Source organism: Talpa europaea (genome assembly GCF_964194135.1).
Source record: "Talpa europaea genome assembly, chromosome: 5".
NCBI classification, from domain to species: Eukaryota; Metazoa; Chordata; class Mammalia; order Eulipotyphla; family Talpidae; genus Talpa; species Talpa europaea.
Genome location: NC_140071.1, coordinates 90,501,775 through 90,528,054, shown reverse-complemented (window position 1 = coordinate 90,528,054; position 26,280 = coordinate 90,501,775). Strand labels below are relative to the sequence as shown.

The window sequence follows — 26,280 nt, the reverse complement described above, 5'->3', positions numbered from 1 at the left end:
CCTTTGTATTTCTGTGGTATCCATTGTAAAGACTCATCTTTTATTTTTGGTTTATTTGAGTCTTTCCCCTTTTTTTCTTAATGGGTCTAGTCCAAGGTTCATCAACTTTGTTACCCCCAAAAGATGTCTAGCTCTCCATTTCATTAACCTTTTGTATTTTTGTTGTGTTGTAGTCTATTTCACCTGTGATTTTTATTATGTTCTTCCTTCTACTGACTTTTAACTTTGTTCTTTTTCTAGTTCCTTTATGTGTAGTGTTAAATTATTTATTTGCAATTTTTCATGTTTCTTGAAGTGAATCTATATTGTCATGAACTTCCCTCTGGGCACTGTTTTTGCTACATCACCAAAATTCTAGTATGTATATTTCCATTTTCATGTTTCCAGATTTTTTTTATTTCTCCTTTACTTTCTTCAGTGACCCATTGGTTGTTCATTTAAATGTTTAATCTCTTCGTATTTGTGTTTTCTCCAACTTTCTTTTTGTAGTTACTTTCTAACCTCATACCATTGTGGTCAGAAAAATATTCTTAGTATGAATTTAATCTTCTTAAGATTATTTAGGTGTTTCGTTTCCCAGCATGATTTGTCCTTGAGAATTCTTCATATGCTCTTGCAAAGAATGTGTATGTTTTGCTTTTTAAATACAATGCTCTGCATATATCTGTTATATTTATCTGGTCTAGTGCATCATTAAAGACATCTTAGAGAAGATGTTTCCCTGTTGATTTCAGTGCAGTCATTTTCAGGTTATCACATAAAAACCTCAGCATTATTCCTAATACATTTTCTAGTATCAAAGATACCTTGACAGTGTCTAGTTCTTATTTTGTTCAGAGGAGCAAATTTCTAAAGAATGGAAAAAGAATAGTACCGTTGTATAAACACTGACATCTACATTTCTAATAATAACTAGGGACTTTCCTACAATCTCCTTATATTTATGGTTCAGTTATCTTTTACCATGACTTAAAACTGATTTTGTAGTATGTACAGTATCTTTTTCTGAAATGTACCTAATATTAGCCATAGAAATGAGATAGAAATTAAATATATTCTAAAGAAACTAAGTGAGATAATTTTGTCCAGAATTTTCTGTCTCCCCTCAAACAAATTAATACAAATTAAAACCACAATACATTAAAGACCATGTAGAATCTTTATTTTATAATTTGCTTTATTCAAAATTGCTACCTAATTCACAGGTGATCGTGTCCTAGCTGTCAATGGGGTTAGTCTGGAAGGAGCTACCCATAAGCAAGCTGTGGAAACACTGAGAAATACAGGACAGGTAATAAATCATTATACCAACCTTTTAAGAGCCCTGAAAGGAACATAATATGTGTGAATAATCATTCTCATTGAGAACTCCAAACGTATTAGACAACAAACTAAACATGATTCATTTAAACATCCTGGTGTGTTTTCCTCCAAATTGAAAAGTATTACAGCAAGATGCTTTTACTGAAAAAAGTGACTTCCTATATTACATTTAGCCCTAATATTACCAAAGAGCTCTAACAGGAGGAAAGGTACAGATTGTATTTAGAAATTTTTCATAAACGTCTATGAATTTCCAGTGATTTTCAATCACAATCTTTCTTTAGCCCAAAAGCTAAATTCATTTACTCTAACAAATTTTAGTCAGGATTGATCACATTTTCATAATTATTTTACTACATTGATCTTTTATATTCATAGTGCAGTGACGGTTTTATTCTAACACCAAAATTTTATTGCAGGTTTGTTATTTTTATAATAGTGTTTTTACTTTAAGCCACTTTTCTTTTTTAGAGTAGAAACTTGATTTTAAAATCTCTAAACCTTTGCTTTGGTCACTCAGTTTTTTTCTCATTCTAACTATAATTTGGTGGACCAGGTAGTTACATTAAATGATTTTATAGCATTAACTATACAAAGTCTTGAAAATGTTATCTATTTCATTATAATTATTTTTATTAATGAAGTGCTGTTCCATTTGTCCAGGTGGTTCATCTGTTGTTAGAAAAGGGACAGTCTCCAGCACCTAAAGACCATGTTTCTATAACCCCACAATGTACTCTTCCAAATCCAGATGACAAAATGATCAAGAAAATAACTGCTATCAACGATTACAGCTTTGTCACTGAAGGTCAGCCATAAGGAAAATTCCATCTAACTTTTAAATTATCCCTGATTTATTCAAAATTTGATGTTATATTTTGTATCACAATTCATACCATGTTATTTGTGGTATTCATGTCAAGGGTTAATAACACTCTGATGCAACACTTAAATATTTGCAACTCATAGCATCTGAAAGATAATGAAGTTATGCGTGAAACAGATTATGATCACTTAATAGCACATTAAGTAATTGTAAAATTCAAAATGAAATTATTCTTTTCTGATTTTTAGTAAATTCATCTCTTTTTTGAAATGAATTTTGTAAGGGAAAAATAAATAAAAATTAAAGTAAATATAAATTTTAAAAAATAATAAAAATAATTACCAGCTTCAAATCCATATTAGACTGTAACACATACATTTTCTCTTTCTATTTAATTTTATGGACTATTACAAACTTTACCAACTCTTGGATATGCTGCTATTGAAGTAAAATAAGAAAATTAAGAATGATGTAGTAGTGTTTTTATAAGAATAAATTGTTCATAAAATAGACTATTAATATTAGTAAGAGTACATCTTTCTCTTCAGAGGTATGTCCTTTATTTTATGAGTGATATTGATAGTATATAGTTATTATTTTGTCTTATTTTAATTCCTTATTTGATTACATAAATGTAAGCATCTATAAATTGTCCTGAAAATGAGGAAAAAAATAGCCCCATGTATATTTTTCCTAATAATGAAAATAAAATTAACATGGCTACTTTTTTCTCATTATGCTATATTTTTATTTCTTCCAAAACTCTTACTGATGAGAATTTTATAATAATGCCATTTCAATTTAATAGATTAAACCATCCCTCACCAAAATGTTAGCATGATAACTTCCTCCCGGTGCCCTTTTCTAACATTTGTTTTGTTGTTCTTACCATTTGTCTCCCATTGTATACCTAGTTTCTCTCATTCTTCTCCTTCCCTGGGTTTATCCCTTTTTTAAAAACACCTGGGATTAAAGTATAATTTCTTTTTCAGAACCCTCTTTTCAGGCAGATTAGTATATTAAGTTTAGTTTACTTAATAATAGAGAGGGTGAAGTAAAATTTGAGAACAGGGTAAGAATGCAACAAGCATATATAAAGCTGTAAATATTGTGAGAAAATGGTATAATATTCTAAAAGTGTGTGTTTGTATGTTCATATGAATTCACTGTATGTTAAGAAAATTAATTTTTTTTCTTCTTCAGAGAATACATTTGAAGTAAAGTTATTTAAAAATAGCTCAGGCTTAGGATTCAGTTTTTCTCGAGAAGATAATCTTACACCCGAGCAAATGAATACCACCATAGTAAGAGTTAAAAAGCTCTTCCCTGGACAGCCAGCAGCAGAAAGTAGAAAAATTGATGTGGGAGATGTTATCTTGAAAGTCAATGGAGCCTCCTTGAAAGGACTGTCTCAGCAGGTGAGACACCATCTTAAAGAGTATAGTATTTTTAATATTAAGACAGATTGACATTTCAGAATGTTTCATCATGCTGGTTTAACTGTGTCTTCATTTGTCATTCATGGTGCTCCCAGGAAGTCATATCTATTCTCCGAGGAACATCTCCAGAAGTATCCCTGCTTCTCTGTAGACCTCCTCCTGGCGTGCTACCAGAAATTGACAGTGCTCTTTTGGTGAGACCTATGAAAACTAATTATATTTAGATAGAGTATCAACTGGGTGATTAATTTATCTATAGTATTGTCGGCATTGATTGATCTGGATTTCATACCCAGTTACTTCTTTAACTGGGAGAATTATCTTGTGTGTTGACCTTTAAATGCATTCCATATTATAATCTAAAGTAATTCAATTCACTTTCTTTTCTCTTCCTTCCAATTCTAGAAAGCTAGGATTTTGGAAAATTGTTTTCTAAGCACAAAAATAACTTATAATACAATATTATGATATCTTATATAGAAAAAGACATGAAATGGTTACCAAAAACTTTTGTCCATTTCTTCATTGAATCAAAATGGGAAAAGTAATTCTCATTCTGAGCTCATTTAGATAAAATAAGAATTATTTAAGATTTGCTGTTAATTTTAACTCTAGAAATCACAGAAAAAGGGATATGTTTGTACATTTACCTTCCTATTATCAAAGAATAACTGAAGGACCTAACATCTAACATCTATTTTGATGGTTATTTGTAAATTGCATACTGATAACTAGGAATCATTATCATATAAATGAATAATAATATAATTGAAGAAAGAGAACCTCAGCCTGTCTACTTAAAATAGTGTTTCATCACCAGTAAACCTAACTCCTGAGCATGAAACACAGGAGTATATTGTCCTGATATATGGAGAGGAGAGGGGAGAGGGCAGTGTTATAGGGACAGTCAATAGGAAAGAAAAATTTCTATAAGCTTCATTATAGCACCAAATAGTACAAACTAAGTATAATGCTCTTGGTTAGTAGATGAATTAATACCGTTTTCCTGGAAATATTTAACAAGGACTTTAACAACATCCTATATGCTGGCCACGTTAAAAAATAAAATAAAAGGAAATAATCAGAAAGTCAGATGAAAATCTGCAAAGAAGTTCTCCTAGATTTTTATTAGTAAAAACAACTCTGTCTCCAATAAAAGATGAATTCTGAAATAAATTGAAGTTACTGCCATCTGTGTGACTATTATAGAGTTAAATGCAGTTGTTATCAAAGCATATTTAAGAACATCAGAAAATACTCATAAAATCCTAAATTTTGAAAGTAGAATACAAACTATTATATACACTATATACACTATATAGTATACATACAGTACTATATACTATATATATAAAATTCTAATTTTGATTTAAAATGTCATACAATGTTAACAGTTATTTTTATCTATGGAATTTATATATATTTTCTCTAGTGAACTTAAATTACTGGAAAATTATTATCAGAAATTTATTATCAGAAAATTCAATGAATATATTAATGAAAAGTACTATGTCTAGAAAACTAGACTTTTGATAACATAATATAGTGTGTACAAATGCTGATTTATGAAGCTATACACCTGAAACCCAAATAATGTTATAAACCAATGTTACTTCAATAAAATGTGTTATTGTTCAACATGTTCATTTTCAGGTAAATGTTTCATGTTTATAAAAGTTGTCACACTCTGATCTGCTTAAATGTTCCATTGCAGACCCCACTGCACTCTCCAGCACAAGGACTTCCAAACAGCAATAAAGACCCTTCTCAACCGGCAGGTGTGGAGCAAGGCATCAACTCAGATGAAAATGAAATGTCTGACAAAAACATGAAACAATGCACATCCCCATCCAAGAGAGATAGTTATAGTGACAGCAGTGGGAGTGGAGAAGAAGACATGATGAAAGTTGCAGCAAAGAAACCAAATATGAGGTGGAATTCAACTTTACACCAGACTCTAAACAACATCGCATCACAAGGGCAAAGTCATCATGGAGCGCCCAAGCGTCAAGAAGATACTATTTCTACCATGTTTTATTACCCACAGAAAACACTCAATAAACCAGAATTTGAGGACAGGTATTGTCAATATTATGTGTAGTACTCAAAGCAACTGTTGTAACTACAGAAACAGTAACCTCCATTTCTCTAAAAATGAAATGTGTATGTGACCCTCATAGTAATTAAGGTTAATGATATTTTATTTGATCTCTAGTTATTGTAACTGACAGTTCTAGTTAGCAAACCACTAAGCTCTCTCTCCATTAAGCCTTAGCTTTGATTCCCTTTTCATTAGGATTATATATAAGTTATTTGTATGTATTCACACCGTTTAACAGAAAGAGATCTATTTAAATAGTGGAAGGATGAGCGAGGAGGGAGCAGAAATAAAAAGGGAAGTTATGAAGAGGAAGAGGGTAGGACATTAGAAGAGTACAGAAGCTGGGGAAAGAAGAAATGATTGGAAGCATAGATGCATACAAAGAAAAAGACTACATCTATACCTCTAGTAGTTATTCCTACATTTTACTGTTTGGTTATTTTTTTTTTAAAGATTTATTTATTGATTGATGCAAGCACTGGGTACAGTCAGAAGCGTGGGAGGGTGAGAGAATTCACCAGAGCCAGAGCGGGGAGCAGAGCAGGCAGAAGGACCGAAGTACACTGCTGAGGGGAGCAGCGGGCGGCAGGAGAGGTCTGCGTGCCATGTGGGCCCCTCCTCCGGTGGCCGGGGAGCAGCCAGGGATCGAACCAGCGCCGCAAAGGCTGCGGGCAGCTTCGCAACCCAGCGCTCAACCACTGCACCACCAGGGAGGCCCCTAAGACCTTAATTCTTATTTCTTCTTTGTCTTATGTTGAAATATGCATTAGAAATCTGACAACGTTAGCTTCAGTCTTGAATTAGCGCTAGCAATTGATTTTTAAGTTTATTTAACTGGTATTACTATTTTATGCCATTTAAAGAGCTTTGTGAAAATAGAACCTGGGCAGAAAATAAAAAATGGCAATATTATTAGCAGCATAACAGATGCGAATTCATGTTCAGACAAAAAGTAACTAGGATTTCCATCAAAAGTAGGCATGAATTAGCTAAGTATTTTCTGTTTGTGAGGCAAACTTACTATATTGACTTCAAAATGTGTTTGAAAATAGTCTTGCTTCTTTGTCTCTGTAGTAATCCACCCTTCCCTCTCCCACTGGATGTGGCTGCTGGGCTGAGTTGTCAACTCCAGTCAGAATCTGCTTCCTTGAATTCAATGGATAAATATCATTTACATCATACTTCTGAACCAACTAGACAAGAAAGCTTGACATCATTGAAAAATGATTTGGAAACCCACCTTGAAGATTTTGAGCTGGTGAGTTGTTTCCTCTGTAATAAGAAAACTCCGTATTTTCTCAAGTATCATGTATATGCACAGTTTCCTTTTAGTTAGGGAAAAGGCTGTCTTTTAGAGTAGTTTCATTTCTTTTTCCAGTAAATGGATAACATAGCTAGTGTGTTTCTTTGCTGATAAATAAGGGGGAAAGGGCAAAAAGCCCTTGGATCAAATCCTGATTCTATCAGTCACTTACTGTGATTTGGCAATTTGGACAAAATTACTTAAGTTTTAGTCTTAATAGCTTCAGCTATAAAATGGAGCTAAAATCTCCATGAATTGTGAGGATTGAAGGAAGTAACATATACAGAACACATAATTTAGTACCTGCTATAGAGTAGAGAGTAAAGATTTTCATTTCCCAAATTCTGGGTTACCTATTTAATTTTTTATCAGTTTGAATGTACTTTTTTCTCCTCTACACTTGTATGTGCGAACCCAAATAGAATCCTTACATTATACTAAAGTTCAACTTATAAATTCTGATTTGAAGCCAAATCCCCATGTATAATATTCTTTACATTGAAATTCAGACTTTTTCAATAGTGTTTTTCTTATCCAAGTAATAAATATTCATTAGTGTGTGGGTTGTATGTTTGTGTAACATCTACATCTTTCATTTCAGCAGTCGGTAAAAATAATCCTTGAATTAATCTTTTTATCAAAAATAAGATGTGACTCTTGGCATCTATTTTCGTAGTTTAGAAATACATGAAGAATTTTTCTGAACCTTCTCCCCAAAAGTACTCTTTGATCATCAAAGTATAACCTCTCATGTGTCCTTGTTTATCCTGAAAATACAAAAATTGAGCCATAGGTAAATTCTGTCTCAGCTATCTCTAGACAAACACAATATGTTGTATTTAAAACTAAGGTTTACATGGTGGGCAGAGGAGAGGCAGGAAGTATTCTATTTAGAGTCAAGTTAGACATGGCATCTTCACTCAGGCAAGTTTAGTGCCCTATTAAGGTTTCCTTTTCCTGTTATTCAACAGAAATGGAGGTCCTCTTTCTGTTTTTCCATAGGGCAAAATAGACAACATGAATGAGTCATTGTTTTCTTCCCTTAGGAAGTAGAACTCCTCATTACCCTAATTAAATCAGAAAAAGGAAGCCTGGGTTTTACAGTAACCAAAGGCAGTCAGAGCATTGGTTGTTATGTTCATGATGTCATTCAAGATCCAGCCAAAAGTGATGGAAGACTAAAACCTGGGGATCGGCTCATAAAGGTGAGATGTTTAAGTGAAATGGATTTGTGCAAATGCAGCTAGAGGCAAGTTAGGATTGAAGAAGACAGAGCAAGAAGGTTGAGTTAATAACACTATCTCTGTGTGATTTATGTTTTCCTGTACTTCAAAGTAAGTTAACAGTTTGGGAAATGTGTCAAGATCTCTTCTTTAATTTGGCAGTTCCTCTAATCTTAGTTATGGCTTTACAAGCCATCCTGCATCTCAGGGAAAGAAAATAAATTATTTATATCTTATTTATATATGATATATAAGTTATAATTATAAAATACATATATAATAAATTTATTAAATATAAATTATCTCATTTTTAATAAGTATATTACATATACATATATTTATAAGTTATATAATTTATACACTATATAATAAATTTAATATATTAGCAAACTAAGGATGCATGTGTTAAATGTTTTTTACATTATTTCTTTATATTTAAGTGATTATTATACTTATGATTTTTATGATAAAGGAGATTAATAATAAACTCAAGACCATTCTTTACTATGCATCTTACACTGCCTAATATATATTATATAAACAGGTAGGAACATTACTGTATTTTATTGGCAATGTCTGTGTTCCAAAGCTTATAATCCTGCTTTGCCCCTTTCTCATTTTTGTAGGTTAATGATACCGATGTTACAAATATGACTCACACAGATGCAGTGAATCTCCTCAGAGCTGCACCCAAAACAGTCAGAATAGTTCTTGGACGGATTCTAGAATTACCCAGGATGCCAGTGCTACCTCACTTGCTACCTGACATTACATTAATGTGCACAAACGAAGAATTGGGTAACTCAAATTCAAGCTTTTTGTGGTGTGATTTTTTTTGGCTGGATTTTAAGTGCTCTTAAGACTAAGGAAACAAATATTTTCTTCTCCCTGAAGGTTTTTCCTTATCAGGAGGGCTTAACAGCCTTCATCAAGTGGTGTATATCAGTGATATCAATCCAAGGTCACCTGCAGCCATTGAGGGTAATCTCCAACTATTAGACATCATCCATTATGTGAATGGAGTTAGCACACAAGGAATGACCTTGGAAGAAACTAAGAGAACTTTAGACATGTCACTTCCTTCAGTGGTACTGAAAGCAACAAGGTACTCTCCAATTATTTGTGGATTTTGTTTGTGTGTGTTTATGTGCATTTCAGGCTATTGATTATACCCATGTTTTCTTTAAAAGATACTCCTAAATTAATAATTTATAGATTACATTGGCAGGAGTTAGTGAAGTTAAGACTTCCTCATAGAAGATTCTGAGAGCACTTTAAGTGGATTCGTGTTGGGACACACGTTTGCAGTCATCGGTAGACTAGTTAGCATCTTTTGTCAGTTAGGATGCTTTCAATTACGAGTAACAAAATGCAAATCAAATTGGTTTAAACAAGACAAGAAATTTATTGACTTTTATGATTTAAAAAGTCCGAAGATACGATGCTCATCAGAATCAGATAGGGCTCTGGCTCAGTTTTTTTGCTATTTTGTTATTCTCTCAAGAATAATGGGTTTCTTCATGTTAGTAAAATTACCACATCATATTGCTGCCTCCTGCCTGAATACCACACCAACCAGAGTAGTCTTCAAACAAAGCTCACCAATCACTATGGTAAAATAAGTACTTTAAGCTGATTGCTTACACTTAAATCCAGGCCAGTCCAAATTGATGCAAAGGATAAGAATATATTGATTAGCCCCAGGACAGCCCTGGCCCATTCCCAGAAATGGAATGGAGTTGTCCTACCTGCACCTCTTGTCTGTTACTAGTGGGCTTGGAACTAACACATTCACTGTATCTCGTATCAATTTCATATTATTAAAAAAAAAATTCTAATAACAACAGTTCTTGCACTTATAAATGGAAATAAATTGAAAAACTTTCCATTAATTTCCTATTATTCTCTGACTCTGACATTGTTACCTTCCTTTTTTCACTTATAAAGACCCTTGTAATTACTTTGGACCCAGCCAGACAATTCTGGATAATCCTGTCTCTAAATCCTTAACTTCATTATATCTGCAAAGTCCTTTTGCCCTATAAAGTAACATATTCACAGGGTCCAAGGATTAAAATGTGCACATTTCTGGGAGCCATTTATTCTGCCTGTCACAGTGTATGTGAACCTAGGCTTTCTAGGTTACAGATTTATATGAAGAAAAAATTCACATTTGTATCTGTGAAACATGATGAATTTTACGTATGGAACTACTAATTAAACCGTTTGATAATATACTAATTCATTCCCTTTGTACCTTTAAGTTACATTGTATATTTTTTTCCTTGAATGTACTCCGTGATTTCTTTCCCACATATATTTTTAAAAATCAGATTGACATACAGTTATTTCCATCAGTATAGGTGAATATTAATTAGTGGGAGAGGTAATTCCTCAAGCAATCTGGAAAGTATTTTTGTGACTATCTTTCTGCTAATCATATATCTAGCTGAACTTTTTACCTCAAAATCAGTAGAGCTTCCTTTACTGCAGACCTGCAAACACACTTTTTCATATTTTTACTTTTATCTTCATTATGAGTCCCTAAAGGTAAAGTATTGGTAGTCACAGTTACTTTTCCCTCGTTCTTCCAGTTCTCTCTCCATTCTTGTGTACATCTGATCTCTTTCAAGTCCATCCATGCAGTAGCAGTATTTATGGCAATTATCTTTATGCTAAGAACTATAAGGGTCTGAGATTTTACTCTGTTGGTAAAAGACAAAATGAAATCCCTAGAGTAGAGACAAAAATAACTTTATTATTAACGTCACAGCAGGCAGCATCCTGGTATTGATATCACTTCCACACATCTTCTAAGTGCCACAAGTGGCCCTTGTGGATTTCTGCATATGCAATAGGCTGAACACGAATACTGTAGGCAGAGCCTGGGAACCTCTCACTTTAGGGTGGCCTATACGAAATCCTGCTGTTGATTGGAAAAGACAGATTACTTCATTCCTCAATCTTGCTCACCATAAACAGCCTTAAGAAGTAACCCAGATAAAAAGCAGTCAGGGCCCTATATTTATGCAGCATCCAGCAAATAACATAAAGAGTTGGTTAGGGACCACAGTAAATTCTCTCAGCACTACTTACCTCCCATTTCTCTCAAGTATTGATACTAATAAGATTTCATACCTGCCCTGTCTTTTCAGTGTTGCTCTTTGTGACCTGTTTTCACATTGGGTAATATAATTCTTGTAGTCCTTTGAATATAAATATCTTATCTAGATTTTCATTGTAAGTAATTTAAAAGAAAAACATGCATCAAGGACTTTAGGTATATGAAATGTGGCCATCTGTGACTTCTAAGTGTCATCTCTGAACTATCACCTAAGTGACAGTGAACTGAGTTAATAGATCTTAAATATCATTAGTCTTTTAAATTGAGGGGAAATAGTGTAATGTGTTGAACTGAAACCCAAAGAAAAATTATACAAAATAAGTTATTCTTGATCTTTTTGGAGCAAGAATATCTCCCTCCAGAAATAAACATATTTGAAGACCAATAAAAATTTTTATTAAATATTTCAAATAGAGTATCTTTAGTAAAGGCTTTACGCATAAATATTCACATTGTATCATCTGCTAGATGAAATAAATGCTTTCCTGTTTTGTTTTGTTTTTTTTGTCTATCAGTTTCCATAAGTCACTTTTCTTTTTTAATTATTTTTAACCGAGGTAATATTAGGGTACTGACATCAGGTATCACCACTGTAGTGCACTCACCACCATCTTACCTATATTCCAGCACCACAGGCCATTGTGCATCCTTCCCTCTTTGCTCTTACCCTTCTCCTGCCCCCTCTTCTGTAGTTAGCTTCCAAGGGTTTGTTTTTCAGCTTGTCTTTATCTGAATATTAATTTAGTTACTTTATATTCCACATTATCCAGTATTTATCTTTCTCCTTCTGACTTATTTCACTTAACATTATCCTTTCAAGCACCATCCATGTTGCCACAAATGGCATGAGTTTATCTTTTGATTGCTAAGTAGTATTCCATTGTGTATATATACCACATCTTTTTGATCCACTCATCTGTTCTGGGGCCTTTAGATGGTTTCCATAGTTTAGCTCTAGTTAAGAGTACTACAATAAACATCAAAGTGCAAGTTTCCTTTCAAATTAGTGATTTTGAATTTTTTGGATAGATGCCTAGGAATGAAATTACTGGATCAAATGGCAGATCTTTGTTTACTATTTTGAGACACCTCTATACTGCTTTCCATAAGGGCTGTACTACTTTGCATTCCCATCAGCAGTGTAGGAGGGCTTCCTTTCCCACCTTTTCTCTACATCCTCGCCATTACTCCTAATTTCTGGTCTTTTCAATATGGGCCATTCTCACAGGTATGGAATAGTATCTCATTGTGGTCTTGATTTTTATTTCTCTAGTAATAAGTGATTGCAAACATTTTCATGTGCCTGCTGGCCATTTGACTGTCTTCTTTAGAAAAGTGTCTGTTTAGTTCTTTTGCCTATTTCTTTTTAATTCTTTTTCTCCCCCAACCCTCACCGCCCCAACTCCCAATCCCCACTCCTGCCTCCAGGGTAGGGAGAAAGTAGATTTGCTGATTTACTCTTCTGTTTTGTTGGGGAAATAACATTTGCCCTTGATGTTATATTCTCACAGTGTTAAAGAGTTTGGGAGAGTTGATCTTGAACTGAGGCCATGGGAATTTCATTTTTTGGTCTGTCGCTAATTCTCATGACAATAGAGTGCACGTTATTGAACAGTGATGTCTTAATATGTACAGCTGTAAAATGAAGATGGCAAAATCTACTGCCCTTGGTATATTTAATTCAAGTGACTAATCTCTATCAATGCAATGGGTTCTATGGAGTACCAATGCTTTGCTTTTCCCCTAGTATCTTTTGCCTATTTCTTGATTGGGTTATTTGTTTTATTTTTGTAGTATTTTATGATTTCTTTGTATATCTTTGATATCCATCCTTTGTCACATATATGGTGTGCAGGTATTTTCTCCCATTCAATAGGATGTCTTTTCATTTCAGTTATGGTTTGTTGCACTGTACAGGAGCTTTAAAGTTTGGTGTAGTCCCAACTGTTTATGTTCTTGTTTACTTAGTTGTCAGGAGCAAATCCCTAAAGGCATCACTAAAGCTCATGTCATGAAATGTTTGCCTATGTTTTCTTCTATGTATTCTGTGTTTTCAGGTTTTACATCAAATCCTTTAATCCATTTTGAGTTGATTTTGGTGCATGGTATGAGATCATGGTCTAGTTTCATTCTTTTTCAGTTTTCCCAGTGCCATATATTGAAGGGACTGTCCTTGTTCCAATGTATGTTTTTGGCTCCTTTGTCATGGATTAGTTGTCCACGTATTTTTGTGTTTATTTCTGGGCTCTCAATTCTATTCCATGTCTGTGTGTCTGTTTTTGTTCCAGTACCTGGCTGTTTTCATTATTATGGCTTTATGTTGATACTCTAACTTGAGATCTTGGAAGTGTGATACCTCCGTTCTCTTTCTTCTTTGTCAAGATTGCTTTTGCTAGTCAAAGCGAGATGAGATGGGCTGAGAAGTCTGGCTTTATGAGCCCATATGAATTTCACTAATATTTGCTCCAGTTCTTTGAAACATGCCACTGATGTTTTTATTGGGACTGTGTTGAATCTGGGTATTGCTTTGGGTAGAATGACCATTTTGACAATGTTGATTCTTCCAATTCATAAACAGGGCATATTTTCCCATTTCTTTGTAGCTTCTGTTCTTTCAACAATGAAGAATAATAAAAGTTTATCTACAACTTTAATGGGTACCTAGATTTCCTGACACCTATACAAAACTCCTGGAGCTTAATATTTAGCAGATAGTTTGAAAGATACTTAAACATCTTAAATTTACAATTGCCTTTTCTTCTTCTTCTTCTTTTTTTTAACAATACAGAGATGGTCTTCCAGTGGTCCCCAGTTCTAAGAGTTCTGCTATTTCAACTCCAGAGTCAACTAAATCCAATGGTAAGGATATATTCATTTTATGATACCAATAGGAATGGAAAAGTAACTATTTCTGTTCTTACAAATGCAAGTTTGGATAATGTCGCTAAAATGTCTTTATTACCCTTACAGGTTGTTTTGCAGGATCACTGTTATTACTTAAAGAGAGTTACTTAAAGACATCTCTGAAATTCAGTGTGTAATAGGAAATAGTAGAGCAGCATGGACCATGGTGTTCAGAGTTTGTTAGATCTGAATTTTTAAGTTCTGTGTGACCTTAGCAAATTACTTCATTAATAGCTACACCTCCATTTCCTTAGTAAATAGGACAATTAGTATCTGCCTCATAAGTTCATAACAAATCATAAATATAATAATATGTTTTATAAAGTAATACATATCACTGATTGTCTTATCACCATGACTATCACATTTTTGCCTAGAAAGTTATTGAATTTCTTCTCTGTGCCACTTCTGTTGTAGGCATTGTGAATATTAGCATTGAATTAACAATGTATCTGTCTGACATTCTAGCATAAGAATGGCAATTATAGTATTAGTAGGTATGGCAGTAATTAAAATTAATGCTATTTTAAGTGTTTTGTCACTTCTCAGCCTTTTAGTTAGCTAAGCTCATGTGTAAATGTTCTAAGTGTTTTAATGCGCACAACAACCATGTGACAGTGGTGTTACTTTTATAGAAAGGAAAGCTGAGGCATCAAGAAATATTCAACTTCACCAAGTTAGGTAGAGCCAGAATTTAAACCAAGGATGTCTGGCTCTGTGCTCTCATTTATGTAATTGAGTTTAGTAAATGTACCTTTATTACTACAAGAATTTAGATACAGGGAAATTTGTGTCTGAGTATATTTGAAATCTAGATATAGAACTCCATATATAACTAAACTTTTATCTAGCAGTATTATTAAATACCAAAGTAACTAAGAAATTGCACTTGTAGTTTGATTATCTTCTAAAAGCTAAAGCACATCTATGACTCTCCTGTTGTTACCTTGAATGTCTTAGGCATTCTTCTTACTGCTTTAATAGTTCAGTTCACATTTGGGTCAGACTATCTTACAGAACAATCTGAAGAGCATTTTTCTATGAACTTTGGAAGACTCCCATTTTAATTTTTAAAACTGAATAGAGCAACTGCCCCCTTGAAGAAACTGCCTAATGATCTGTCTTTATGGAACTCTCTGACTTGACTCTCATAGAACTAAGGATACAGGAACAAACCTGGGTCTGTCATATATATAGTACCGATTCCTGTTAACACATGTAATCGGAATCTGTTACACTGATGGGAATGGAAAATGGAAAAATCATTTTGGAAAACAGTTAAACATATGCCTACCTACCATGTGATCCAGCCATTCCTCATATATCCTTGCACAAAAACTTGTATAGGAAAGTTTTTATTTATTTTTTTTTTTTTAGTCATCCGATATCTTTATTTTTTTTTAAATAATAATTTTTATTTTTATATTCCCCATACAATTGCAACCCCCCCTTTCTGATCCCAATCCCTCCCCTCCCGCCCCCCACCTCCCCAAAAGTGTCTCTGTTTCATAGTTTTTTGTTGATTCTGATTTTCACTTTCTTATAGTTATTCATTTTCCTGGTCCCTTATTTAAGTTTTCTAGATTCCTGCTATGAGTGAGACCATCCGGTATTTTTCTTTTTCTTTTTGGCTTATTTCACTGAGCATGATCCCTTCCAGCGCCATCCATGTTGCTGCAAATTGCATGTGCTTATCTTCTTTGAATGCTGAGTAATATTCCATGTTGTGTATGTACCACATCTTCTTGATCCAGTCATCTATTTTTGGGCATTTGGGTTGTTTCCAAAGCTTAGCTATTGTAAACAGTGCTGCTATAAACATAGGGGTGCAGGTGTTCTTTGGAATTGATGTTTCTGTGTCCTTTGGGTAGATACCTAGGAGTGGAATTGCTGGATCATATGGAAGCTCTATGTTTAGTAGGTCCAGAAATCTCCACACAGCTCTCCATAGTGGTTGGACCAGTTTGCACTCCCACCAACAGTGCAGGAGAGTTCCTTTTTCTCCACACCCTCGCCAACATTTGTTGTTGCTAGTTTTTTTACTATGTGCCATTCTCATTGGTGTAAGATGGTATCTCATGGTAGTTTTGATTTGCATTTCCCTGATGACAAGTGATGTTGAACATTTTTTCATATGCCTGTTGGCCATTTGCATTTCCTCTTCAGAGAAGTTTCTTTTTAGCTCTTCTGCCCATTTTTTGACAGGATTATTTTCTTTGTTGTTGTTGAGTCTCATCAGCTCTTTGCAGATTTTTGTGATCAGTCCATTATCATTAGTGTTGGGTGCAAAAATGTTCTCCCAGTTGATGGGATTTCTCTTTGTTTTTGTTATTGTCTCTTTTGCTGTGCAGAAGCTCTTTAATTTGATGTAGTCCCAGCTGTTTATCTTTGCCTTCACTATCACTGCTTTGGGTGATGTGTCTGTAAAGATGTCTTTGATGTGCAAATCACGTAGTGTTTCGCCTATATTTCCTTCTATGTATTTTATGGTTTCAGGTCTTATGTCTAGTTCTTTAATCCATTTTGAGTTGATTTTCGTGTATGGTGTGAGGTAGTGGTCAAGCTTCATTCTTTTGCATGTAGCGACCCAGTTTTCCCAGCACCATTTATTGAACAAACTTTCTTTGCTCCAATGCATATTCTTTGCTCCTTTGTCAAAGATTAGTTGACCATAAATCTGTGGGTTTATTTCTGGATTTTCTATTCGATTCCATTGGTCTGTATGTCTGTTCTTGTTCCAATACCATGCAGTTTTGATTATTATGGCTTTGTAGTACAGTTTGAAGTCTGGGAGTGTGATGCCTCCATTCCCTTCTTTTTTTTTCAGGAGAGCTTTGGCTATTCGGGGTTTTTTTGTGATTCCATATGAATTTCATCAATAATTGTTCTATTTCTTTGAAGAATGACATTGAAATTTTGATTGGAATAGCATTGAATCTGTAGATTGCTTTTGGTAGGATGGCCATTTTAATAATGTTTATTCTTCCAATCCATGAGCAGGGGATGTCTTTACATTTCTTTGTGTCTTCTTCTATTTCTTTTAACAGTGTTTTATAGTTTTCTTTGTATAGGTCCTTTACCTCTTTTGTTAGATTTATTCCCAAATATTTGATTTTTTTTTGTTTCAATAATAAAAGGGATGGGTTTTTTTATTTCTTCTTCTTCAGATTTATTGTTTGTGTATAGGAAGGCTACTGACTTTTGCGTGTTGATTTTGCATCCTGCCACTTTACTGAACTGATTGATTAGTTGAATTAGTTTTTCTGTGGAGTTTTTGGGGTTCTCTACGTATATTATCATATCATCTGCAAATAGTGATAGTTTGACTTCTTCTTTTCCTATTTGGATTCCTTGGATGTCTTTTCTTGTCTTATTGCTCTGGCTAGGACTTCCAGTATTATATTGAAAAGCAGTGGTGAGAGTGGACATCCTTGTCTTGTTCCAGATCTTGATGGAATTGATTTCAGCTTATCACCATTGAGAATGATACTGGCTGTTGGCTTGTCATAGATGGCCTTTATGATGTTGAGGTATGTTCCTTGTATCTCAAGAATTTCAAGGGCTTTTATCAAGAATGGGTGTTGCACTTTGTTGAAAGCTTTCTCGGCGTCTATTGATATTATCATATGGTTTTTATATTTCTTTTTGTTGATGTGTTGGATAACGTTGATGGATTTTCGGATGTAAAACCATCCTTGTGTCCCTGGAATGAATCCTACTTGGTCGTGGTGAATTATCTTATGGATACGTTGTTGGATTCTGATAGCTAAAATTTTAATGAGGATTTTTGCATCAGTGTTCATTAGGGAGATTGGCCTGTAGTTTTCCTTTTTTGTGTTGTCCTTGTTCGATTTTGGTATTAGTGTAATGTTGGCTTCATAGAACGTGTTTGGTATTGTCCCTTCCGTCTCAATTTTTTGGAAGAGTTTGTGAAGGCTAGGCACTAATTCGTCTCTGAATGTTTGGTAGAATTCATTTGTAAATCCATCAGGTCCTGGGCTTTTGTTTTTGGGGAGGTTTTTGATTACCATTTCAATTTCGCTAATTGTAATTGGTCTGTTCTATTTCTTCTTTATCTAGCTTTGGGTGATTGTAGAGTTGTAGGAATTTGTCCATCTCCTCTAGATTGTTGAACTTGTTTCCATATAACTGTTCATAGTAGTTACTGATTATTCTTTTGATTTCTGCTGTGTCCGTTGTGATTTCTCCTCTTTCATTTGTGATCCTGTTTATTTGTGCTTTCTCCCTTTTTTCCTTTGTGAGCCTGGCTAGGGGTTTATCTATTTTATTGATTTTTTTTTTCAAAGAACCAGCTCTTGGTTTCATTGATCTTTTGGACTGTATTTTTCATTTCAATTTCATTTATTTCTGCTTTGGTTTTTATTATTTCTTTTCTTCTACTGGTTTTGGGGTTTTTTTGTTCTTTTTCTAGATCTTTGAGCTTCGAGATTAGGTTGTTTCTTTGAGTTCTTTCTTGTTTCTTGATGTGAGCTTCTATTGCTATATATTTTCCTCTTGTTACTGCTTTTGCTGCATCCCATACATTTAGGATATTGGTGTCCTCCTTGTCATTCAATTCAAAGAATTTTTTAATTTCTTCTTTGATCTCCTCATTAGTCCAGTGGTCTTCCAGTAGTGTGGTTTTTAATCTCCATGAGGTAGGAAAGTTCCTTGCCTTCCTTTTATGGTTTATTTCTAGTTTGATGCCTTCATGGTTAGAAAAGATGGTTGGTATGATTTCAATCTTTGTGTATCTGTTGATGTTTGTCTTGTGCCCCAGTATGTGATCGATCCTGGAGAATGATCCGTGTGCACTTGAGAAAAATGTGTACTCCGTTTTTTGGGGGTTTAGTGTTCTATAGATGTCTGTTAAGCCCAAATGCTCTAGGTCCTTATTTAGAGCTTTAGTTTCTTTACTTATTTTTTGTCTTGTTGATCTCTCCATTGTTGATAGTGGTGTGTTGAAGTCTCCCACTACGTATGTGTTTTCTCTGATGTCTGTTTTCAGAGAGGACAACAGTTGTCTGATATATTTTGGTGCTCCTTTGTTTGGTGAGTATATGTTAATGAGTGTTATTTCTTCTTGAAGTATTGTCCCCTTGATCATAATGTAATGACCATTGGGGTCTCTTTTTATTTTTTTGAGTTTGAAGTCTGTTTTATCTGATATAAGTATAGCTGTTCCTGCTTTCTTTTTTGGTCCATTCGCTTGTAGGATTGTTTTCCATCCTTTAACTTTGAGCCTTTTTTTATCTTTTGTAGCTAAATGTGTTTCCTGGAGACAGCAAAAGGTTGGGTTTTGTTTCTTAATCCAGGCTGCAACTCTGTGTCTTTTTATTGAAGAGTTTAGTCCATTTACATTTAGAGTTAATATTGATATGTTAGCATCTGTATTTGCCATTGTGTTTGTCTTTCCTTTGATTTTATTTATTTATTCTTTTAATAACTTTTTTTTTTTTTGGCCTTCTTTCGTCGTTATTTGTCCCTCTGAGCTTCTGGCTTTAGGATTCCTTGTAGTATTTTTTGGAGTGGGGGTTTAGTCATAATGAAATTCCGGAGTTTCTCTTTGTCTGGGAAGGTCCTTATTCTTTCTTCATAGAGGAAGGAGAGCTTTGCGGGATAGAGTAGTCTTGGTTGGCATCTGTTTTCTTGGAGTCTGTTGACTATGTCCCTCCACTCTCTCCTTGCCCGTAGTGTTTCTTCGAGAAGTCTGATGTCAGCCTGATTGGTTTTCCTTTGAATGTTATCTGTTTCTTCCCTCTTGCCAGCTTCATTATTTTTTCCTTGTCCTGGATTCTTGGGAGCTTTACTATTATGTGTCTTGCTGTATTTTTCCTTTCGTCGTGGAAGTTTGGTGTTCTTCTTGCTTCTTGTATATCAATTTTCAGCTCCTTCTTCGCATTTGGGAAGTTCTCTTCAATTATCTCTTTGAATATTTTCTCTGTTCCTACATCTCTCTCCTCTCCTTCTGGAATTCCTATAACTCTTATATTTCCTTTCCTCATGGAGTCAGATAGTTCCCGAAGTCTTTCTTCGTTCTTTTTCCTTTGTACTTCTCTATAGGAAAGTTTTTAGAAGTATCTTTGTAATAGCTAAAATCAGAAACCACTCAGATGACCAAAAATTGTACAGTTATATACAAACAACAAAATAAAAATGAATTGTTGATACATACAACAATATAAGTAAATCAAAATAAGTATACAGAGTGAAAGGTATCAACTCATGCTGCAGAGGCTGCTGATTGCTCCATAGTGTGCTGCTTAACCCTTTGCACCACCAGGGAGGCTCTATGATTGTTTTTTTAATCATTCGTCACTCAACCTGTTGACAGGAAAGATCACCTGCAGTTTACACTTCTGTCCTCTTAATATATTTATTACTTTGAATTTTATTTTTGTAGTTAAAATCAGTAAGGAAAACATTATTCTTTTACCAGATGATAAGTAATGATCCAAAGATGAGTTAGACTTAGTAACAAAATCATTTAATGTTTTTATGTGTAAAAAATCAAATATAAATTTCTGCCATCTTAACAACCAGAGATTACTATTCTTAAAATTTTTATGTAATTTTCTTTCAACTTTTAATTTATATTTTTACATATATGTTGTGTAGTATATTCATGGTGGTTTTTACCCTTCACTGCATATTAAAATCTCCAGGGGAAGATTTTTTTAAAATACCATCTGATACAATTTTTAGATCCAGTGTATTATTATTGATATCTTCTCCAGTGTTATCCCTAGAAGTTTAGTAATGTATTACATTATTCTACAAGTAGTATTAAAAGATATACTTGGGCTCTTTTTAACATCATCCTCAAAATTATAGAAATTTACCTAAAAATTTCCTCTTGCTCTTCACCTTTCTAGGTTGAATTATTTAAGTCATTCTCAAATGGAGTTCTTGAATACAATGACCTGTATTTTTCTTTTTTCTTTGCTATTTTTCACTTTTCCTAACTTTACCATATAAGAGAGACATAATCTCATTTTTAATATATGTACTAAATTTCTGTACTGATGGCTAAGAGCTAAAGTTAACATTTGGTAGGAAATTAATGAAAGAAGAGAAATTATGTCTCAGAAATACAAAGAATAACAAGAGACTACTATGAGCATCTTTATGCAAACATATTAGAAAATCTGGAAGGAAATGGAAAAGACAATTTTCTTGGAAGTATACACAATTTTCTAAGACTAACTGAAGAAGAAATAGAAAACCAAAACACAGCATTTACAAGCAAGGAAATTGAAATAGCAAAGGATAGTATGCCATAAAACAAATAAAGTAAGCCCAAAGCCACATAGATTTACTAGAAGTGCCACAAAACCTTCAAAGACAAACTAATATAAATCTTTCTCACATTCTTCCAAAATTTTGGAGAAAACCCTAAGGAATGCTTCCTAATACATTTTATGACAACAACATCACTGTGTTACTAAAAGCAGACAAGGACATCAAAAAAGAAAACTATAGATTATCAATATTCCTTCTGAACATAAACACAAAAATCAATAAAATCTTAACAAATTGAATTCAACAATACATCAAAGTGGGACTTATTAAAGGGATGCAAGGGTGATTCAACATGTACAAATAAACCAATATAATTCATTACATTAATAAAGAGACAAAAATCAGGGCCTCCCTGGTGGCGCAAGGAGTTAAGCATCGCACTATGAAGCAGTCTGCAGCCTCTGCATCACAAGTTTAGTCCCCGGCCGTCAAGAGAGCAACCCAAATGGCGAAGCCGACCTCTCCTGGCTCACCCAGTGCCCCCCTCAGCCGTGTATTTTGGTCGGTCTGCCTGTTCTGTTCCCCATGCTGTTGCTGGTGAATCCTCTCACTCCCCGCATGGTCTGGACTGTACCCCAGCTTTTGTATGCATAAATAAATAAATCTTTAAAAAACAAAGAGACAAAAATCACACAGTTTATCAATAGTTAGAAGGCATTTGACTAGATCCAGCATCCATTTATGGAAAAAAAAAAAAAGTAACAGTAGCTTTTAGTAAGAGATAGAGGAAGGATTATAACTCAACATAATAAAGTTCATATGACCACTCCACAGCAGTTTGACATCATGCTCGATGGAAAACTGAAAGTTTTTCCTCTAAGAGCAGGTACATGCAAAGGTATATTTTCCTCCACTATTAGTTAACTTACTATTGGAAGTCCTAGCTAGAGGAAGCTAAGAGAAAGAGAAAGAAAGAAAAGGAATCTAATTTGGAATCCCTATTTGATGACGTGATAGCATTTATAGAAAACCCTAAAGATGCCACTAAAAACTATTAGAAACAATGAACCAGAACAACAAAGTGGCAGGCAAGAAAACTAATACACAAAAATCTGTTGCGTTCCTGTATTCAAATATTGAACTAGAAGAGAAAGAGGAACCTTCCTGGTGGTGCAAGGGCTAAAGTCTCAGCATTATCAAGCTACCACCAGCCATTGCAACATGATTTAGATCCCCAGCCAGGGAGCTAATGCCACATGGTACAGAAGACCTCTCCTGTCTCACCAGCTGTTCCCCTCAGCAGTGGATTTCAGTACATCCGCCTGCTCTGCTCTCTCCACACTGTCTCTGGTGAATCCTTCACCCCCACACCTCTGGCCCACACCCCAGTTCTTATAAGCATATATAAATAAAAACTTAAAAAAGAGAAAGAAATCAAGAAAATAATCCCATTTATAATAGCTTCAAAAAGAAATACCTAGAAGTATACCTAACAAAGGATGTGAAAGACTGAATGAAAATTATGACATTGTTAAAAGAAATAAGAGATACAGATATATGGAAAGATCTTACTTGCTAATGGATTAGAAAAATTAACATTGTTAAAATGGCCATCTTACCCAAAGCAGTATATAGATTCATTGTAATCCCTGTAAGTTTCAATGTAACTCTTCAAAGAAATAGAGCAAGCATTACTAAAATGTAATGGAATCACAGAAGACCCCCCCCCAATAGCCAAAGCAATCTTAACCAAAAAAATGGGGGGAGGAGGGTGTGAGATAACACATTCCCAGACTTCATACTATACAAAGCTATAATAATCAAAGAAGTATTGTATGGGAATAAAAATAGACACAGAGACCAATGGGATAGAATTGAGAGCACAGATATAAACCTGTATTTACATGGTCTGTTAATCTATGACAAAAGAACTATGCACATGCAATGGAGAAGGAAAATCTCTTCAACAAATGGTTTTGGAAAAATTGGACAGTCACATGCAAAAGAAAAAATGGGGCCTCCTCGGCGCAGTGGGTTGCAGAGCTGCCCACAGCCTCTGCAGCACCGGTTCGATCCCCTGCCGCTGGGCAAGCATCCCACATGCGTGCAGACCTCTCCTGCTGCCCACTGCTCCCCTCAGCAGTGCACTTTGTCACTCTGCCTGTTCTACTCTCTGCTCTGGCTCTGGTGAATTCTCTCACCCTCCCACGTCTCTGACTGTACCCAGTGCTTGTATAAATAAATAAATAAATCTTTAAAAAGAAAGAAAAAAATGATGTTCTCTACAGCATACAAAAAAATAACTCAGATTAATGATGAAGAAAATGGAAACATTAAACATATAGAAGAAAATATAGGCTAAACAACCCATGACATCAGCTTCAGGAATGTCTTTTGAAACTGACTCCAAAGATAAGGGACACAAAAACAAAAATTAACAAATGGAACTACACCAAACTAAAAAGTTTCTGTACAATGAAAGAAGCTATCATTAAAATGAAAAGACATCCTACTGAAGCGGAAAAAATATTTGTATGTCATACATCTGACAGGCAGCTAATATCCAGGATCTACAGTGAACTCAGACAACTCAACAACAAGAAAACAAATAATCAAAAAATTCACAGAGAGCTAAACAAACACTTGTCTAAAGAAGACATACAGATGGTCAACAGGCATATGAAAAAGTGCTCATCATTGCTTATCAGGGAAATGCAAATCAAAACCACAAGGAGATACCATCTCACATCTGTGAGAATGATCCATACCAAAAAAAAAAAAAAAACCAGTAACAGCAAGTGTGTATAAGATTTGAAGAAAAAGAACCCTTTTTACACTGCTGGTGGGAGTGTAGACTGATCCAGCCCCTGTGGAATACAATATGGAGGTTCTTCAAAATGTTAAAAATGGATCTATTATATGATCCAGAAATTCCACTGCTGGTACTTATCCAAAGAATGCAAGAATGCTAATATGAAGGGCTATATGCATGCCGGTGTTCATTGCAGCACTATTTACAATATCCAAGTTTTGGAAACAATGTAAGTGTCCAACAATAGATAAGAACATGAAGAAGGTGTGGTATATATACACAACAGAATACTACTCAGCTATGAAAAGAGATGAGATCATTCTGTTTGTAACAACGTGGATGGAACTGGAAGGAATGATGCTAAGTGAAATCAGTCAGGAGGAGGAAGACAAATACCAGCTGATTTCACTCGTGTGGGATATAGAGACACAAAACAAAGGAACAGACAATTAAAACAAAGAAACCCTAGAAATATGACTGCATAATTGAGACCATTAGAGGGGGAGAATAGGAGGTAGGGAAGATGGCCCATTGATCAATGGTGAAAGATTATTGGTGCTTTGTTGGTAGGTGTTTTTCAGTAACATACTTCTGAAGAGGTGTAAACCGATACCCCTAAATTATCTACACTGTTACCTTGATTTAAAAAACAAGTTACAGAAAAATAAAATGAGCAATAAACCATGAAAAAAAATTAACATTTGTTTTAGCAGTGGTTTAGCAAAAGACTTTTCCAGTTGTGCCTTTAATGTATTTTCATGTGTTAAAGTGATGGCCTTTATGAAATGAGGTTAAAAGCTTGCTACTTCCTTTAAACGGTGAAGTGACTGACTATAGCTCAATGCATGTGATGTGTCCCATTCCATTAGGGAAATTTATATTCAGTACCTCACATAAGAATCATTCAAAGTAAACATTTTCCTTTAAGCAAATGGCTTTTTTTAAAAACCGGGGCAAACCCTCTTAATTTTATTCCATCTAGTTGGTTTTAAGTCAGTTTGTGCTAGAACCTCTGTACTGTACTAATAAAAATAAAAACATGTTCAGAAATGTAGGTTTTCTTTATGACTTGCTTATCCGTTATTTTGTGTTGTTCCTTTTAGGTCACCACATCGTAGAACTTTGTGGAAAGCCAGCCCTCACTCCAAATAATTCATTCTCCAAGGTAAGTAAAAGGCTGCCTTCTTTTATGTCATATTCCCTTAACTAAATAACTAACTTATTTGTGCTTTGAACCAAGCTGATTTCATATTTAAATATTTGTTTTTGTTAGATGTATATATTAATAGGAGGAATATATTTTAATGTACTATTAGGCCTTGCTAAGTGAGACACACACATAAAGCCCCACACAAGTAACCCCATTTCATTAGGTATATACTCACCCCTTTACACAAGCCAAGTACCTAAATAGGTAGCTTTAGAGCTGAGATTACTTTAATAATGTGAGTTTTTTGGTTGTCTGTTAGGAAACCAAAAGAGTAGAATTAAGAGTAGAATTTTTCCTTGGGTTAATTTGACTAGCAGTGAGCCTTAAAAGTCAAATCTCTCCTACTGGTGAGGAAAAGGAGGATAGGCAAAAGAAGTAGACTCGCTTTTGAAAGATATAAGAAATGCTTTATCACATAATAAAAGGAGAAAAGCTAAATCATTTTAGTGCAGCGAAATATGGGAGTGATTTAACAAAGCTATTTTAATATGTAACTAAATTCTACTTTAAGCGCACTCTTTAAGGTTACATATATGACTATTTGGTTAATATTTCTTTTTATGATTATCTTCTGATATGTTATATACATTCTAAATTGATCACAACTAGACCATCTTGTGGAATTGTTTTCTCCCACGTCCATTTCATGCAATCTGTTCTGTACCTCACTTTATGAATGTCTTTCCATGTAAAATCTAGGGTGGAGACATTGCTCTTTTAATGATCAAAAGTCATATCATCTCAATTAGATTACTGTCCATAAACTAGATTTA

At 34.3% G+C, this 26,280-nt stretch overlaps 1 protein-coding gene across 1 annotated transcript in view; it reads left to right on the top strand.

Annotated features, from left to right (window-relative positions):
• PTPN13 (protein tyrosine phosphatase non-receptor type 13) overlaps positions 1 to 26,280 on the top strand; it is a gene marked incomplete at both ends in the record, with an annotated part of 165,822 nt that overhangs the window by 114,311 nt on the left and 25,231 nt on the right. The window contains 11 exon segments of the mRNA XM_084234234.1: positions 1,206 to 1,291; positions 1,987 to 2,131; positions 3,353 to 3,567; positions 3,684 to 3,782; positions 5,303 to 5,667; positions 6,764 to 6,947; positions 8,039 to 8,197; positions 8,842 to 9,013; positions 9,110 to 9,320; positions 14,128 to 14,198; positions 25,401 to 25,462. Coding sequence (XP_084090360.1) covers positions 1,206 to 1,291; positions 1,987 to 2,131; positions 3,353 to 3,567; positions 3,684 to 3,782; positions 5,303 to 5,667; positions 6,764 to 6,947; positions 8,039 to 8,197; positions 8,842 to 9,013; positions 9,110 to 9,320; positions 14,128 to 14,198; positions 25,401 to 25,462 — 1,769 coding nt within the window.